Source organism: Volvox carteri (assembly GCF_000143455.1).
Source record: "Volvox carteri f. nagariensis unplaced genomic scaffold VOLCAscaffold_104, whole genome shotgun sequence".
In the NCBI taxonomy this organism is placed as follows: Eukaryota; Viridiplantae; Chlorophyta; class Chlorophyceae; order Chlamydomonadales; family Volvocaceae; genus Volvox; species Volvox carteri.
The window spans coordinates 40,309-58,767 of NW_003307647.1; the positions used below are offsets into that span (position 1 = coordinate 40,309).

Here is an 18,459-nt window from a genome sequence, read left to right on the forward strand (position 1 = left end):
AGCAAGGCGCTGACTGCCAAGGAGGAGCAGGTGCGTACCCGGCATCGCGGCAACGTGCATCTAGCGCACAGCAATCAGAGCCTGTGACCTCTCCCCCACCCGCCGTTATCCGTGTGTATGCTGCGGAGGATTAGGCTCCCGTGTGCTTTTATCTCCAAAAACCTGCGGACGATTTATTATCAGCTGAATCCCGGCGGCGACGGGATCGGACGTCTCTCTGATATTGAGCCACATAAGCCTCTTTCTTTCACCCCTCCCTCCCCCAACAGTGCGTAGCGAAGTGCTGCGAGAAATTCATGCACGTCACGGCACGCGTTGGGATGCGGTTTCAGGAGTTCTTCTCCCAAATGGAGCAGCAGGCAGCTGCGGCGGCAGCAGCAGCGGCAGCCGGCTCGCAAGGGAAATAGTCCCCCCATAGTTACTCTGCTCGTATTTTCGACACTGGCGTGGATGGAGCCTGGACAATACGGAACACTACATACAACGCCTCCAAGCCAAGCTGTTGCCCTAGCTGGGCTGCGTTGCCAGAGGCCGGGGCAGTTAGCACTATGTGACGGCTTTGGTCGTTGCCACCAATGTCTAACGCATAGACATGCATATGACGCTCAAGGCCTTCTTCAGGGCGGAGAGATGGTCTGAAAAGCAGGCAGGAGCTGCGAGGGGTGTCACTGTGTTGGACAGGGGGAGGGGGGGCTGTCAATTCTGGGCGGCGGATGATCCGACCGGGGTAGGGTCGCAGCACTGTCAACAGCTGCAGTTGCCGGAGATAGGGGACGTACTTTCACTTTTGTAAGCCTCAGTCACAGGCCAGGGAGACGGGCCCAAAATGCCTCAGCTCATGTTGCAGCGCGTGCGAGCAAACATGTACGGCAGTTGCTTCTGAGCGCATCGGAAGTTTGGGTTTAGCGAAGGGATGAATACCGGACTATATAACGTTTGCTTCAATGTTTGTTGATATGCTTCCTGCAATAGCACGTCGCCGCGTGGGTTTGGACACTGCATGGGAGTGTCCGGATGGAGCGCAGGAGCTCCATGCGCCGGGGTGTCAGCGTGTTTTAGACCTTCTTGTATCGATTTCCGCAACAGCGGTTGAGTTTTTGTGTATTGGGATAAGCAATGCGGAGGCTTGGTGTGGAGTGCAATGACGAAGGTGCTGGTGCACGAAACGATATAATTACACACTTAACTCCGTACGCACACCGTCACGTTTTCATGCGTGCTTTCGTGGTGGTGCCCATGGCGCCATTTTCTCCTCCCCGGATGGTTTTGTTTGGTGGTTCGGCAAGTTTCAAATCTCACCAAGTTCTCTGCATGCAGTAACTGGCACAAGCCCTAGTCGCAAAAGGATCCAGCTAGCCTGCTCCCTGCTTCGATATGTTTTCCAAAATCTGAAGCAACCTACTTTCCCGAAGTGCAACCCTAGGGAATATAAGGGCAGGCCTATACCTATTACCACCCTCTGCACTCTCCATGTCCTTCACTAAGTTACCCTGCCCAAATCGGTAGAGCATACCCGCGCCCGACCAATACCAACACCCCAACGCGGACATGATGTGTCTTGAGGTTGCCTGCTCTAAATCTACGTAAAGTGGACTTGCATTCGTTCAACTTCCATGACCCTTCACAGTTGTCAACCACATATTAATGGTTAATGGTAATTCATATTAATTTAAAAGCCCTTGGGGCGCTGCTGCCGTTTCTGCAACTAAGAATTTTAACGGCGAGAGCACAGCATCGCTCTACATCGCGGGAACCAACACCTCTCCTCCTCCCCTAGGGGTAGCTCTACCCATCGGTCAGTTATCCGCATCTTTGGCCGGGAGGTCGACATCCGCTAGAACCCTTTCCGGTAAGACCGGTGACAGCCCCGAATCCACAATCGACATATCCCAATAAAATACACACTCTCTATCCTGCAGAAGATAAACACCACGCTCGCGACCACATGCACACCTGCAGTACTGGAGAGAATCTTCTCTTGCATAAGCGCCTAGATTCATTCAGACCGTACACGTTGAACATGTAAAAACGTGGACCGACATCTCCCCTGGCCTCTCACAACAACAACAACCAGCAGAATTATCTAGCAGCACAGCAAAACGCCGTTTTGAACAGAGGGGGGTTGCGCTTCCACGGAATGCCAATGCCCGAACACTACCTACCCATCTCCCTCACATAGGTCCTACACAGAATACATACGAGTGTGAACCGCCTGGAGGATCACAAGCTGCAAGACTCTGGCAGAGCAGCCACTCAAATGCGCACGTACGGCCACAGTCCCACACGGGCCACAGCCGCAGACGCAGCTTGTCTGCACAGCAGCACGCAGCAGCCATCCAGCTATACCTTACTCGTCGGCAGTTTGCGTTCCTGGCAACAGCACCGGCGTCTCCACACCAGTCGTTCTGCTGCTGCTGTCTTTCCTGTGGCCTTGGATATGGTGACAGCGGCGCGCAGCGTGCAGACCCGCTCGCACGTGTGGACATGCAGGAGCTGTGCGAGCCTCTGCATACCCACCACATGTGCGTACCTGTGAACCTGCGAAAGTCTGCCAGCAGGCCTTCCCACCTGTGCCCTGGCGTAGTAACGTATCGGAGGGCGCGAATAGGTGCCGAGCACATTTACCCTCATACACACATACACGCCTCCATGCCGCTGCTTGAAGTCATTGACCTTTCGTGCTTTGAGGCAGCAGCACCGATGGGACCGTGGCCCTGCACCACCACTACACTACTACCATCGCCAACGTCAACATGTACAGCATGCATGCCCTCTGACTGCCCCGCAGGTTATTGGACCCACTCGAACCCGTCCTCCTCCAGGTCGAGGGGGCCACAGCAGCCCCTGTAATATAATACTGCTGCCACAACCTAAACCTCTATCATAGCCATAGCATATTTCCCTTCAGGTGCTCTACTTTGGGGGGTGCGTTGCCCCCTATTCAAAAAAACATTCCGCATCAAATTTAACCTCGGCCCAACCTGACGCGCCTCAGCCCATGCATCACCAGCACCAGCCCGGGCGCCCCCTGTGAGCTGTGACCCTCTTCCCGTAGCCGTCCTGTAACCGTCGCGGAAGCCCTTAAAACACCAACACAAAAACTCCTCAGCAGCCCTGCAGCGCTCAAGACCACCGCAACCGCCACGAGAAGCCAAGCAAGCAAGTAAGCAACCACCATCATACAACCACCCCGCCATGCCATCGGTTAACAAAACCCCGATGTGCCACAGCACACCACCACTGTGGCATCCACATCCAGCTTCGCGGGTCACCGCTGCTGTCGCACCCACCGCAAAAGCGACCGCATGGGCAGTCGCGATGTCGCCGCGCGGCGCTTCAACGTGGCGCACAGCATGTCCCGCAGCTCCCGCCGCGGCACCCACCGCAGCAGCTTCAGCGTCTCTACCGCCTGCGCCACCTGCGTATCGTCGGCAGAGTGCACCAACCACTGAGGAACCCTCTCCACGTACAGCCGCAGGAAGGCGCGCGGAGGCAAGATGCCCGCCTTGGCCGCCTGCCAGCACACGTAATGCAATGTGCGCGGCTCCGCCAAGTCATCATCCGGATGCATGGGCAAGGAGACCGTTGCCGCCACTGCCATGCTCGAGTTCACGAGCCTGGGCGGTTGGAAGGCTGCGGGCCCCGCCACTGCTAAAGCCGTTTGGTCGGTCGACTGCAGGGACCGACCTCCCGGGCGTGGGTGGTGTGGACGCGGGTGTAAGTGAGGGTGCGGAGGAGGGTCCGGGGACGCGCGCGGATGCGGCGAGTGCGGTTGTGATGAATGCGGGTGCGGTGCATTAAGCTGCTGCGCCCGTTGTTGTTGTTGTTGTTGCTGCTGCTGCTGCAATATCGGCCCTGCTGCACCGTCCTGGTGCTGCTGCGGCCATTCAAGCGACCGCGACGTCCGCTGGGGCAGATTTGCTTGCGGCTGCTGTTGCTGTGGTTCTTGCCGCTGCTGATGCTGCTGCGTCACCCAGTCCGGCCTTTCCGTAGGGTGCTGCTGCGGCAGAGGCCGTCGGAGTTGTTGTTGTTGTTCTTGCAGCTGTTGCTGTGGCTGTTGTTGCTGCTGTTGCGACTGCTGCTGCGGAACAGAGTGTCCAGGCAAACGCCGGACTGCCGGCTGGGGCAGCTGGTGATGTGACTGCTGTGCGGAATTAAGGGCAGCAGGTCGGTGCACGTGTGACCCCCGATACGGCTCCTGCGGGTAGCTATGAGCCCCCACTGGCTCCCCGCATCCCACCCCGCGCTCCGCAGCGCGCTGCGGCTGTGGCATCTGCTGCTGCTGCAGCGCCTGGGCCGCCTGCTGCTGGTGGCATTGAACCTGCAGCTGCAGCTGTGCTTGATGCTGCCGTGATAGCAACGAATGCTGCCTCTGCAGCTGCTGCGTCGACGGCTTCGGCGGCACGAGAACCTGCGCCTGTGTCTTTGCTGGTGGCTCCCCCCCGTGTTGAAGCCCCTGTGAGCTATGCAACTGTTCGGCTGTTAGGATTCGCCCATCCGCAGATTCAGCTGTCATTCTCTGCTGCGGCTGCAGCCCCAAAAGCTGCGAGGCGTGAGGTGGCCGCTGCCGCTGCTGAATCAGCTGCTCCGCTGCCCGTTGTTGGGGCAGCTGCTGTTGTTGCGGCGGCTGTTGTTGCTGCTGCTGCACCAGGCCAGACGATACCGCAGCAGGGTGTGGCGGAACTGGTGCAGGTACTGGCACTGAATGGATCAATGGCTCCCCCATGTACCGAGAGAACACTTGGCCCCAAAACGACGCCGGCGCGGGGCAGCCGAGCTCTCGGAATGCATGAGCCAGCATGGCCAGCTGGCTTGTGGACGCCTCCGGTAGCCGACGCTCCATGTAGGCGTACAACGGCCGCAGATCAGGTCGCGCTGTGGGGTGTACTCGCCGGTGCGCGGCTACAAAGGCAGTGAGGAACCCCATGGACCAGCAGTCCATGGGATTGGGTTCGCATGTGTAGACCTCCGCCACGACAGGCATGAGCACGCCGTACAGGTGGGATCGCACGCGCAGCTTAAACTTATGGCAGTTGTACAGGAGCTGGGCTGCGCGCCAGGGCACCAGCCCTACAGCTTCCCGGTCAGGGCGCTCCAGGATCCGGTCAACGCACTGCGCCAGCAGTCGGCGCGAGGCGGGGCCCATGTGGATGAGACCGCGGCAGCCCGCCCGAGACAAGCCATACAGCAGGTTGTTGAGGGTCGTTAGATCCAGTTGCTCCAGGAGATCTGCTCGGTGCAGGACGGAACGATAAAATTCTACAATAAACTCCGGGCGCCACCGGTGATCCAGGCGGCCGATGGAGGTGGAGATGTTGGAGACATCCGGGGCGCGGAGCTCCGGAAGTCGGTTGTGCACACTGGCGCACCACTCGTGCATCAACTTGTCCACGGCCGGCTCGTACTGCTCCAGCTGCCAGTCGGCGTTGCTGAGGGCCCACATGACGTTCGCCAGCGCCTGCACTCCGAACAGGCGCAGCTGCTGCGATGTGGTGTCAATTAGCCGTGCAAGGAAGCGCCGGAACGCAGGTTCTCGCACGGGGGCCGCACCAGATGCAGACAATCCATCGCGTTTATGCGGCCCCGTTGACTCAAACAGTTTCGCAAGTCGTGTCCAGGCCGTGCTAACGTTCACAAAGTCGACGATGTCTATGTTTGCTTCCAGCAGCGCGGCCAGCTCCTCCCATGTGTTACAGTGCTTAAGCCGATCATTAAGCTGTGCTTGCACTGACAGCTCGGATCGCGGTGCCTCAAGCAGTTGGTAAAGCCCCGACAGGTGACCCGCGACAGGCGCAGATATCCCTGACTGGCAAACCTGCTCAAAACAATAAATAGTTTGTCTCATATTGCCATGATTTTACATTGAATGCATGCATGGGAAGGGCCGGCTCCCACCTCGCTTGTTGCACTAGTCCGGGCGGCTGCCTGAGCAACTTGGGCCTGCTGGTGGCCAGTGGAGCTAATAAAAGCACAGCACCGTTGAGAACAAGACTTAGATCTACTTGCAGGAGTTGTCGAGTTGGTGTTCAGGCACCTCCCAACCAGCATCCTGCTCAGGAAAAGCTCCCCAGCCACGGTGTCCACGCATATCACAGAAACTAAGCCTTAAACCATGTTCGATGATTGGGACAATGCCGATGATGGTCCCACTGGTCCATGCAATGCGCTGAGATCTTGGTGAGGGCCCTGCAGTACCCGTCATTGTGTTGGCTTTGCCATCATGGCGAGCTAACATAAAAAATCAATAGTTGTTTTTCCTTAAGATTACTTACATATATAGTTATGAGATGTTTTAAAAGACCATGTTAAAATGGAAGTCCGCCCCGTTAAGCGTCTTGAGCTCATTAAAGTTCTTCTTGTTTGGCAAATATCTCGGGGTTCATTCCCACCAGGTATCTTTTTGCTCCTGTCTTACAAATAATGCCTCAGCACGAATCGCTTTCTTGACGAGACCTCACGCACCTCCGATATGGGACACGCACCGAGGGCTACGTGCGAGTGTAAACCCTGCGTGTTGATGGCGCGCCATCTTTCCGTGTTCCCGGCGGACTGTCACCCAGACGCCAATGTTAACTCCTCTTGGCTGGATCCTCGCTGGACGCAGCCTTTTCCGATGTACCGCAGCAAGCACCTTACCCTAGCAACTGCGCAGGATCACGTCAATAACTTCTCAAACCGCAAACACTGAGACCAGCTGCTGGAATGTCACTACGGACTGGATGAGCTTGCAAGCACCGTTAAGAGGTTTGCTCATTACGCCTGCTGTACCCCCCTTTCCCCCACGGGGTAACTGCCGTACTACCACTGTCGTGACCACACGGTGTCTTTGTTGCATTTTAAGGGGAAAGGAGAAAAGCGACTGTCTAGGTAAGGAAGGATGGCGATGTGCCGCTATGTGTTGACTGCAGCGCACGGAGGCTGCCGTGTCTCGTTGATCCTATAAAGCTTACGCCCAGTCGAAGGCTAGCGGAGCGGGGAGAGTGTGCTCGGACACAGCGGGGAAATCAGCCGAGCGCTTCAGGCAATTAGGTGATGATCCTCCTGATAAGCCGCTTGCTATCAAAGCGTGTCCGTTCCTCTCCCACGCGCATGCGCACACACACCCTTGGCTTTGCCCCCCTGGGAACACCGCCATGCCTCCACGTGTCCGCGTACGTCCGCGACCAATCCACACGCAAGGTCGTACATTTCACCTTGTAACAGCAAAATTATTTGCGTGGATTCCCTTCCTAAGCTCCCCAAAAATTCTCTGTATGACTTCGGGCGCTGCATTCGGTCTTGCTTTGCTGTGGATCGTTAGTTAAGAGCTAGGTAGCTAGGTTAGTAGGTGCAGGTAAATCGATGATATTTTTTCATTGGGATTCTTTCATTGTTCGTCGCCCCTTTCTCCCCTTGATCACGATCTGCTTTATTTGCTATTTTTCATTCTGTAACCGTCCGTAATTTTTGCCCTTCTACAAGCATTAGCCTTGTGTAATTAGCATGTAATCGGCCTGTGGCGAAAGAAAGAGTCGCAGAATGGCCACCGTGTGTGGAATGTAATGACGGATTGTGGAACGTTTCCGCTGCCGCTGTGCTACTCCTCCCAACAGTTACATCACCCACCCACTCAATGCCTCCCACAAATGACTTCAAAACGACTTACAAAAGGCACTTCAGCTCGCTAGTGCTCACACACACAACTGGAGTGCCGTACTGGCGCATATTCGTACACGTGCCTGAATCAGCAGTGCGGTCCATCCAGTTGTGGATGCGTGCGCAGCCGTGCGCAGTTAATGGGTCGACGTGCCGCTGTGTTGATGGCCATTTTGACTCGAGCATCTTCCTAAGTTGAGGCCGTAAGAGAGTTATTACGCGCCGGCGCCTCTTGAGACGCAGAAAGCTATCCAGTCTTCTCACGCCGCCATTCGGGCGCATCAATCGCAAGGCCAGCACGCCAACCCATCGGTGCAGGCCAGCAGCAGCTCCTTCAGCCGCTCGGAGCCTGCTGTAGCCTGATCCAAAGAAAAGAGAAAACTAGCGAGATAGAGAGAAAAGAGCAATATAAGAACAGATGCCGCTCCTTGCCACATGCATCAGCTTGCCGCACGTGCATAACCTTGTACGACGAATATGAACTTAAAACATTCCGACCTTTTGACCGCGGAAAAGGGAAGCAAAGAGCATAGCAGACAAAATCCCAGGACAAACTAGAACCAAGTCACGGAAGAACAAGCACGGTAAAGTAAGCGGCAGAAAAACGAAATCCCTGCCGAGTTTCCTTCCCAGGGCCGTGGCCGGGACAGGTCTCCCACGCAACACGTGTGTGTCTCCGTTCACAACCGCCGCAGCAGTTTCGCCCACATATCCTCCCCAACCCCACGCTCACCCCACCTCATAGCGCCCCACCAAGCAGCACGCCTCCATTGCTGTTGCGGAAGGGGAAAATCACCAGTTCACAGCCACCTACTTGAAGATAAAGTTGAAGATATGTAGCCACATGTAGCCACCAATGTAGCCACATGCACGCAGCCACGAGCAATGCGCCAGTGACACCCTGCGCGACACCCTGCGCGCCTTCCCATCCCTGTCCTAGTAGTACGAAGCCTTCCTCCGGACATAACTTCCTCCGTTCATCCGTTCGTCGTCAGGGCTCATCTGCACTCTCACTGGTGCAATTAGATGTCCTAATGATGACTACGTCAGTGCTCTCGCTGAAACACACCCACCGCGGAAATGCCCCAGTTGTGCATTTCTTTTCCCGCACATGGTGTGTACGATATGTACGGTGTACCAAGCCGCCGCCCATACACATACATACATACATACATACATACATACATACATACATACATACATACATACCCGTGTAGGCCACAACTAACATGTGGCTGTGCAAACACAGTCACGCGACTTGGAGAGGGCATGTGCAGGGGGCCCCATGCAGTCAGGTGCGTGCGTACCTCGCAACCCCACCCCTACACCCTCACCCCCCTCTTCTTGCCAGGGGTGCCACTGCACGGCCACAACAGCACTCAGCACACGCCGCCGCCAGGCAATCACAGCCTGCAGGCAGTAAGCCACCACCTGATGGTACCGCCACCACCACACATCATCATTCGTAGCTCCGAAACCATGAGTCGTGCCGAGTACGACACGCACGACGTCGTTGCCCCAGAACCCAAGTAATGCAGAAGGGCATCGAATGCGCGCCCAATGAGCTCCACCAGGCGTTTATTTTGCACCCACCATCCGCGAATAGAAATATACACAAATGGTTTTATTTCATACATCATAAGGTAAAACCACGGGTAAAGGACAGACAATTGTGCACAAGGCGGAAGGTGGCACTTCTCTGCGCCCACGAGGGTACGTGGGCATCCGATGCGTGCGTCCTCAGTCCCAACACCTCAAGAGTCCAACAGCTTCATCGGGGAGCCATCGCGACCGCTGTACCTGCGTGATCGGTCACAAGCATACTATGGATTGTGTTCCCATCGCCATCGCAATCGCCATCGCCATGGCCACATTTCTTGCCACACGAATCGTACTAAAAGCGTTGTTTCCATTCATCATCACCATTATGTACAAAAGCAACATACGACACCTGACCGGTGTTGAACGTGTCGCCCCAGCAGAGGGTCGGGAAGCCTGCGCTGTTTACGAACCAGCAACTAGTCGGTACAAAAGCACTGTCCAGATGCTTTTGTCTTGTCTTGGCCACAGCCATACATGTATATATGTATTTATGTATGTACGTATACGCATCCTCCCCCCCCTTGCAAGACGCCTAAAAAAACACACCCGTGTGCTACGTGCTACACAGGCTCAGCAGCTTAGGATGGAGCTCACCAAGGTCACGAGGAGAAACTAATGCCACAACAGCTCTGTTTATCGTGACGCAGCAGCAGTTAACCATATCGCAAAAACGTTGGTCAATCACAGCGGCGGTGTAGCCGCACGGTCATTCACAAGCACAACCCCCAGCACCCGCCCCCCCCCCTACGTCAGGAAGGGGAAATCGTCAACTTCAAGTGTCCGTCCAAGACCCAAATCGCTCAGGATTGAAAATCGCCCTCATCGACATGATATGAGACCACATCTCGAACGAAGAACGCGAAAAACGCGAAAAAGAGAAAAGGCAAAGAAGACGAAGGAGATAAGGAAAGGATGGAAGTGAAGGACGACACACATGCCCAAGAAGACCCATACACACACACACGAGGGTGCACTCCGCCATAAAACAACAGCCGTACTCGATAGTATGAAAGAGGGACGAGACAGAGCGGGCGCCGGGTGCGACCGGGCATGAACTATGCATATTGATGGTAAGCCGCCTGCTGGTGCTGTAGCAATATCTGTTGTTGTTGCTGCTGCTGTTGCATCAGAAGTTGCTGTTGCTGGGCCTTGCGCACTGGCTGCGCTTCCGTACGCTCCACAAGCTTCGCTGCGGAGGCTGGAGAGAAGGACGACATCAAACCTGCCAGCGGCGGCAGCGTGCCCTTGCCGCTGCCGCCGCCGCCGCCAGCGGTGCCGTTGGCGGTGCTGCTGCGGTCCTTCTGTGACGGTGCACCGATACAGGCCGTACCACCGCCGCCACCAGCGGCAGCAGCCTGGGACACCCCTGCCATCGGGGTGATTCGTGCACGTCCTGCCACCGCCGCCAACAGCGCAGCTTGGGCTGTAGAAGGGCTGTTGACGGTGGCGAGGAGCGCCGTGGGGGACATCACGCGGCCGCCGCCCAGACCGCCGCCTCCGCCGCCAGCCTCGTCCTCCGCCGCCGCTGCATCGAACAAGGCCAAGGGCCCCGGCCGCGTCGCCGCGGCGGCGGCGGCGCCTGCGCCGCCGCCTTTTCCTCCACCTCTGTCCACCCCAGCCGCCATGCCGGGGTGACTGGTGCGGGACTTGGCGCTACCACCATGCCCGGGGCCGTGTCCTGCCGGACCGGTGCCGGTGCCGTCGCCCGACCATGCGGCGGCTCCGGCGCGCGCCACCGGGGACATGAACTCCATTCCTTGTGGCTGATGCGGCGTCTGTGGCGTCATTACGGTGATAGCGGGCCCGCCGCCACCGCCACCGCCGCCTCCACCGCCACCGCCACCGCCGCCGCCAGCCCGCGGGTTGTGAACTGGCTGTGTTGGGGGTTGCGGACTGTGATGTGGGTGATGATGCCCGGTTAGATGTGGCGACTGTTGTTGTTGCTGGTGTGCCGCCGCCAGCAGGGCCGCCGCGCCGGGGGCCCCTTTCGGAACAGCGGCCCCAGGCCCCACACCGCCGCCGCCAGCGGCGCCTAAGTGGCCCACGGCAACGGTGGGGATGACCGTCGGCGCTGGCGCTGGCTTCGCTGTAATACCCGCCGCCGCCGCCACCGTCGCCTGCAGCTGCGCCACTGCGCGGTTCACGGCGTCCTGCAAACTTGCGGCTATAGTGCTTGACAGCGCTGCCGCCAGATGCTGCTGCTGCTGTTGTTGTTGTTGGGAGGGAGACGGCGAAGTACTCGGCTCGCGGTTCGATCCGGCGCCGCTGCTGCCGTTGCCGCTGCCGCTGCTGGCGCCGGCATTCACAGAGTCCTGCGGCGAAGAAGCCCCGCCGCCGCTGCCGTTTCGGCCGCTGACGGTGGCTGCTGAGGCCATCGCCTCCTGTAGCGCCTCGATTTTCCCGGCCAGATCAAAACGCAGCTGCACGACTTGCTCGGTGAAATCGCTCCGAAGCCGATCGATCTTGTAGGCGATATTTTCATGTGACTGCGGTGGTATGTATGTATGTCCAAAAGAGAGAGAAAAGAGAGCAATGGCAGAAGTTGCGGCGGCGGCAAGAGCGGGTGTACGGTAAATGAACAAGTCACCGAGATGTCTGAACAGGAGGGGAGGAATCTCTGGAAGGAAAAGAGAAAAGAGCGAGAGAAGGCACATGCCGTACAATATGTACGGCTAGCCATATCCCACGATATGTGCTCTTCAGTCAGCAAGCAGCTCAACGTCCCCCTGAAAAGCACACTACCGTACTGCACTCTTTGCAGAAGACACGTACCGCTTGTACGGCTTGCCGTAGCTCGTACCGCACCATTTCCAGCTGCAGCGCCAGGAGCTGGCTCTGTGGGTGGATGTCGTACGGCCGCGCCGTACAAGTGCAGAGCAGGTCAGTTCAGGGATGTAATCAAATCAATGACCGGAAGACTCTCCCTCCCTCCCACTACCTCAAGCCCTCGCAAGGCCCCTACCCGAGACTGCCGTACACTGCAGTACAGCGAACCAGAACCATCCATTATTTAACGAACAAAAGCCGACTGCAGGCCGAACTGTACGGTAGGAAACCCCAGAGGACGATGAACCACGGAGCTCGGGAGCTTATCACCAACACCAGCAGCACACACCACACACCACCACAGGCAGTGTGACACAGAGCCCATCCCCAGGTCGCTGTCACCCCCCCCCCCACCACCACCACCATCGCAACCCCCACCATCGCAACCCTCACCACCACCATCGCAACCCCCACCCCCACCATCGCAACCCCCACCCCCACCATCGCAACCCCCACCCCCACCACCACCACGTACCAGCGCTGACAGAGGCAGGTTGCCGTCGTCCGCCCCGCCGACCGATCCCGACCCGTGTGGAGGTGATCCGCCGCCCGCGGCCGCTGCCGCCGGTGCCACCGATGATATGTCCGACCCCGCACTGCCCAGGAGGCTCGTCTGAGGCCGCTGCTGCTGCTGCGGGAGACGCGCTGCTTGATGCTGGTACTCCTGTATCCACTGATGCTGTAGCAAAGCCTGTTGTTGCTGCTGCTGCAGCTGCAGCGCCGCGTGACGGTTTATGGAAGACCGCTGTCGCGCCGTGAGCCGGCGGGACGTGCACGACACAGGTGCGCCCGACGCCGGCGGCGCCGCCGCGTGCTGCGTCATGGCCGCGGCGCTCTCCCGTACTGCAGAACCGGACGCCGAGTCCGCACCGCCGAGGCTCGCACCCAGTCTAGCCGTCCCGGTGCCGTACCCACCGCCGTACCATGTACGGGGGTACCTTACGAGCTCGTCTTCTTCGTCCGAACCGGCGGCGCCGGCGGCACCGTCGAGCAAACGGCACCACGGCCAGGGAAGGAACTCCGATGGGGCCGCCGCCGCCGCCGACGGCGGCGGCGGTTGCTGTTGCTGCGTCCCCTGGGCTCCCCCGCCCGTCGCCGTCGAAGCTTCCGCCGTCCCCGCCGCCGCCATCTCAGCGCGCTCCTCTTCGTCCTGCTGGTGCTGCAGCCGCTGGAAGGCATCGCCGACGCCGCTGAAGGAGACTCGGTGCGGCGGCTGCGTACGGACCGCAGCAGGGCGGGTGAGGGGGAAAGGTGAATTACATGATAATGGCGATGAGGTAAAGGTGCCAAAGGTACATCAGCCGCGACGTTCAAAGCACCGATGGCCGGGGCAGGGGGATGGGAGGATGGGGGCATGCTGCACTAGCGGCGAAACACGGCGGTGACTGGGAAGGGCATAGCGCACACAAGGTTGCGGGTCATGGCTATACACCAGGCGTGGGAACTCGGAGCCCCCACCACACCACACCACACCACACAGACTCTCCCCAGCTCTACGATGTAATGCTGTTTGTATGTATGTTGTTACAGGGTGGTTAAGCTTCACCAGCGGCCCCCTTTCCCGAGGCAGTTCCCTGCTCTCCCCTGAGAGAGGGGCACCCTAATCCATTCACCCCATCCGACTTCAGAATGTATTCGTTGGGTTCAGCAACTCACCACCAGCATCCAACCAAATCTAGCGGATCAACGGCGCCTCAACTTAGTTCCTGGTCAGCTCGCAAGTTGATATTATCACGTCCTACACCGTCCATAAGATGGGGGGCCACCTCCCATTTCAACACTCCTCAAACACCTGAGGAGTCGGCAGGCGGATTTGAACCCGGACACTCCGGGAGCAGAAGTCAGGCCTTAACCTCTGCCAGCCGCCTGTATGTATGTCTGCACACAATGTACACCCTCACTCACTCAACTCACCTGCTCATCCCCCCCATGCATGTCGACCCCGCGGCCTGTCGTACACCGGGCCCGGCCCCTGGACGGCCCACGCGATGAGTAATCCCGTCCGGTGACGCCGCCGCTGCCCTGCCGTACAATGCTGCCGTCGCCTGTGTCACCACAGCCGCTGCTGCCGCCGTTGCGGAGGTGCGTAGCCCCTCGGCCTGGCGACGTCGACGGCGACGCCGCCGCCATTACCTCCACTGAGACCGCGTCTGCTGCCGCTGCCGCTGCCGCTGCCGTCGCTGGCGGTGGCGGTGGCGCCGCTGGCAGCTGCAGCCTCGTCATGAGGAGCTGCGTGAACTCCCCGTGCCGTGCCGCCGAGTACATGAGGACGTCCTCCGTGACGAGGCCGCGGAGGCAGGCGGGGAGAGCCAGCAGCACCGCGGGCGGCGGCGAGTCAAAAAACTGTACGAAGGGCGGTGTAGTAAATATGTATGTATGTGGGGTTGGGGTGAAAGCAAGGTGCGGGAAATGATGAGCGGTTAGATGAGGCGGACAGATTGCTCGACATAAAACGAGAATCACGCAACCTGAGGGTACTGGGGCACATCATCACACAACACAATGACCGTCCCCTCCTCCCCTCCCTGCCCTCGTCCCCACCTTGTACCCCTGTGAGTCGCTCCACATCATCCCCTCCGGCATCACTGCCACCACATTCACCCCCGCCGCCACCGCCGCCTGCACCTCCCGCACGTGGTCAGGACTGGCCAGCAGCATCTCGCTCAGCACCACCAGCAAGTTCTTGCAGCCGGCAATCACGTGAGACCAATCGCTGGATGCAGTCCTGTGCTCCAAGGAGGAGGGGGAGGTGGAAGCGGAGGAGGGGGAGGGGTAGAGCGGGATGCGACGAGAAAGGACGAGGAGGGGAACGGATGAAGCAGGTGCCGCAGCTAGCGGATATAAGGAAGGCAGAACATGCAGGTCCATACTCATACACACACCGCGCACACGCAGCCAGGACAGACACACGGACAGACGCACACAGCACATAGACGTGCAGTAGGGAGCAGTGTGGCGCCTGCCTTAACCAGCCTTTCCGGGCCCCCCGTATGTACCTGTGTTGCGGGTCTATAAAGGCCGGCACCCCCTGAAGCACCAGCATGGGGTACACGGTGAACAAGGCAAACTGGTGCGCATCTGCCCGGTGGTGGCTCACGAACACTTGGAACCTGTTTTGGCGGGGGAGGGGAAGGGAGAAGTGGTTGCAGCTCTAACCACCTCTAACCCTTGATGGGTGATGGGGGTGACGTGGTGGTTCTTCGTGCGTGTGGGGAGGGGGGTTGCTTTTTCATTATTGGTTCTTAGTTTGGTTGTTAGTTTGGTTGTTAGTGTGGGCACTTGGACGTACTTTTAAGGGAATCCCGACGGAAGGCTGGCGGGCGGGAAGAAAGCAGGATGACGGTGATGCTGTCATTATGCAGCAAGAACAATGAAGGAGCGACAAAACAATCAGCATTAGCGCCCACCACGCTTACCGGGAACCATGCTCTGCCTCAGCCCCAGCTCCTGCCGTACCGTTGCGGTACAATGCCCGAAATGCCGCCACCGCAGGCCGGCTAGTATACCCCACCAAGCCTGTATCTCCCATATACAGCAGCGCCACACACGCGGCCTCACCGACCCGCGGGTCATCTGCCTCCGCCGCCAATAAACGCAACACCGCCGCCGCCCCAGCGGCGCGCAGCGCCGGCACCAGCTCCGCGCACGACGCCAGCCGAAGCACCGTCTGTACGCCGGCGGAGGCGCGAGCCGCCCACGCAGTACGGGAGATGCGGCCGGCGGCGGCGTGGTGGAGAGATGAAACGACCGCGTCCAGCAACGACGGCAACACGTACCCGGGCGACCCAGGCTTAGCGAGCTTGCGCGCCAGCATGGGGTTCGCGGCCAGGCACTTGAGGGTGTGGAGGACCTCCTCCAAGGGAACCGGAGCTGCCGCCGCCTCAGAGCCGCCGTCCGAAGACGGCCGTGTTGCCCGGCGGCTGCCGACACCGCCGCCCCCGCCGCCGGCAGCGGCGGCGGTGTCACTGGTTCCGATGAACCCGGATACTGTGATGCTGGACAGCGCGTAGCCGTTACCCGTACTCCCGTGGCCGCTGCGGCCGGTGGCGGGTGAGAGGGCGGCCTCAGGCAGCGTCCGTACTTGCCAGCCGGCTGCGGCAGTGTCATGGTGACGCTGCTGCGCCGCCGTGGCGGCGGCGATACCGGCGGCGTCGTGGGCAGTGGCGATGTTGGAAGCGCCGTTGATCAGCACCCCCGCGCCCCGGGCCAGGACGCCACCGTCTGAGACACGCACGCCGCGAGTCGCCGTCGCTGCACTTCCGCTGCCGTTGGCGCCGCCGCTGCGCCGCTGCAAGCTGCTGCCGGCAGCGGTACCGACGGGTACGGCTGGCGCCGTCCCCGTCGCACGCGCTGCTGCACCCACGTCGCCAGGGCCGAGCGCCGCTGCTAGCAGCGTCGTCAGCAGCGGAGGCGCCCCGTTCACCTTCAGAACCTCCTCCGCCCGTACATTATCCCCGTCGGCACCAAACACGTTGCACAGCGTCAGCAATGCCGTGCGCCGCAACGTCGACATGGCAGGCGCCGCCGATAACAGATTCGCCAGCGGCTCATAGTACGACTCCGTACGCAGTGACGGCGCCAATGCGTCTGACGTCGACATGCGGTACACGACATCCAGAAAGGAAGCGCCGGCAGCAGCAGCAGCCGCCGCTGCAGCGGAGTCGCCGGCGGCTGCCGCAGTGGCGGCGGCTGCAGATTCCAGTAGGCTGGGTAGCAGCAATGAGGCTTCGCGGAGGCCGTAGTGATGCGCTGGGCAGACGGCGACTGTCGCCAGGAAGTCGCCGATGGCGGCCACCAGCGGGTCATTGAGTCTGTTGCGGCGGGCGTATAGATCCCCACGCATCCGAGTCATCAGCCCGCTCAGAAACACATCCTGAGGGCAATACAGGGCAATACAACACAGGGCCGGAACGAGTCACTGAACGTTAACAGCAACATGGCAAGGTGAGAAAGGTCAAGGTGCATGCAAGGATCGGACGGCCGTGATGATGCCTGTTTGAGGCTAGCTTGCCGTCGGCGTTGGCTTGCGGACTCCATCCCCATCGCCTGTGGAGTCCACGCGCACGTGTTGCGGCGGCGGCAATGACGGCGCATGCCTGTCTGTATGTATATGTGTAAAGATGTATTTGCACGTCCGACTAAAGTGCTGAAGGTAAGGCAATTAGCAGGGCTTATCAGCAGCCAAACGGCTTGGCTGCCTTACCTCGACCACCGCGGTCTGGGAAGGTCCGGGCGCTTCGCCGCCAGCCAATCGTGCCAGGGCTCGTATGGCCGCTGGCGCGTCCACGTCGGCGCCCTGAGTCGTGTCGGCATTTTTGATGAGCTTCCGGACAATTCCGTGATTGATGAAGCTGTCCTGGCTCTGTTACGTTTGGGTGGCAGGGATCGCGGGTAGCAGTACTGAAACGACCGGGCACGGGACTGCTAGGGGCGAGTTTTAGCGGGTTGAGCTGGAGGAAAAAGCCAAGGAGGAAAAGAGGTTCATCCCCTAGGACCGTAGTCGTAGGTGCCCGGAGAGGTGAGTTCGCAAGCCATGCCTGACGGTTCTGTTTTTCAACCGCCATGCTATAATCCGTAGGTCTAAAACTTGATGGGAAGCAGAAGAGCTTGCCACAACAAACTCGTTGTGCCAAATAACCGCGAAGGCCGCCCGTCACAGGTAATTTGTCAAACTGTGGAACCCACCCCAAGGTCTTAGACAATAAATCGCGTACCATGCGATCAAGCCTGCACATACGAGCTATAACATGCATTGCGTGGCTCCTCAGAGAGACATCGTAGGACGGCTCGAGAAGGACGACAAGCGTCGACACTGTGTTGTTACTTCTTAGCTGCACCGCCTGCTGCACAGTAGCTGGCAGGGCGTTCATGTGCATGGTATGAAGTGCGCGTGCAACTGAGACTGGCTCCAGCGTATCCAACTGTTCGGCCAGCCGAAGCAAGTCGGTGCTAGACTCCTTGGTCATCGAGCCCTGCTCCGCCATCTTTGATGCAATCGTCCTAAAATATGCAGGGCTCGATGACCAAGGATGTGGTTTATTTTTATCGGCGGTTTGTAAATGAGGCTGGGTCTTACTTCACGCCTTGCCTTAACGAATGTTCACATAATAATTGACGGTTATTACAGGCTATGGAGGAAATTCTATAAAATGTCGTGACAAGTTCGGCTAGAGTTCAGAGCGTCAAGTACGGAACCGACACGGCCGTGAGTTTGTCGGAAGTACACATATGATTCCGGGGGCCCCTGCCACTCCCAACTTCCACGACATCCTCGGCTGAGTTCAGAATATCGCTTTGTTCAAATGGTACGGGGACTGCGTGCGCGAAGATGTTAAGTACTACATTCAGTTTGCTGATACGCCGGATAACTGTGAAAATTTAAGTTATCCCCTTTAT

At 58.9% G+C, this 18,459-nt stretch overlaps 2 protein-coding genes across 2 annotated transcripts; both read right to left on the reverse strand.

The window, feature by feature from the left end:
• Positions 1-2,253: 2,253 nt before the first annotated feature.
• On the reverse strand, positions 2,254-5,845 carry VOLCADRAFT_100069 (uncharacterized protein; the record flags this gene model as incomplete). Its single annotated transcript, XM_002958728.1, has 3 exons — positions 2,254-2,311; positions 3,291-3,673; positions 4,406-5,845. 3 exons carry the CDS (start codon positions 5,843-5,845, stop codon positions 2,254-2,256), a joined length of 1,881 nt encoding a protein of 626 aa, XP_002958774.1.
• Positions 5,846-10,292: 4,447 nt separating this feature from the next.
• On the reverse strand, positions 10,293-18,047 carry VOLCADRAFT_100070 (uncharacterized protein; the record flags this gene model as incomplete). The annotated part of the gene is made up of 9 exons (XM_002958729.1): positions 10,293-11,723; positions 12,010-12,072; positions 12,539-13,276; positions 13,978-14,406; positions 14,605-14,788; positions 15,060-15,173; positions 15,480-16,936; positions 17,267-17,425; positions 17,778-18,047. 9 exons carry the CDS (start codon positions 18,045-18,047, stop codon positions 10,293-10,295), a joined length of 4,845 nt encoding a protein of 1,614 aa, XP_002958775.1.
• Positions 18,048-18,459: the final 412 nt, after the last annotated feature.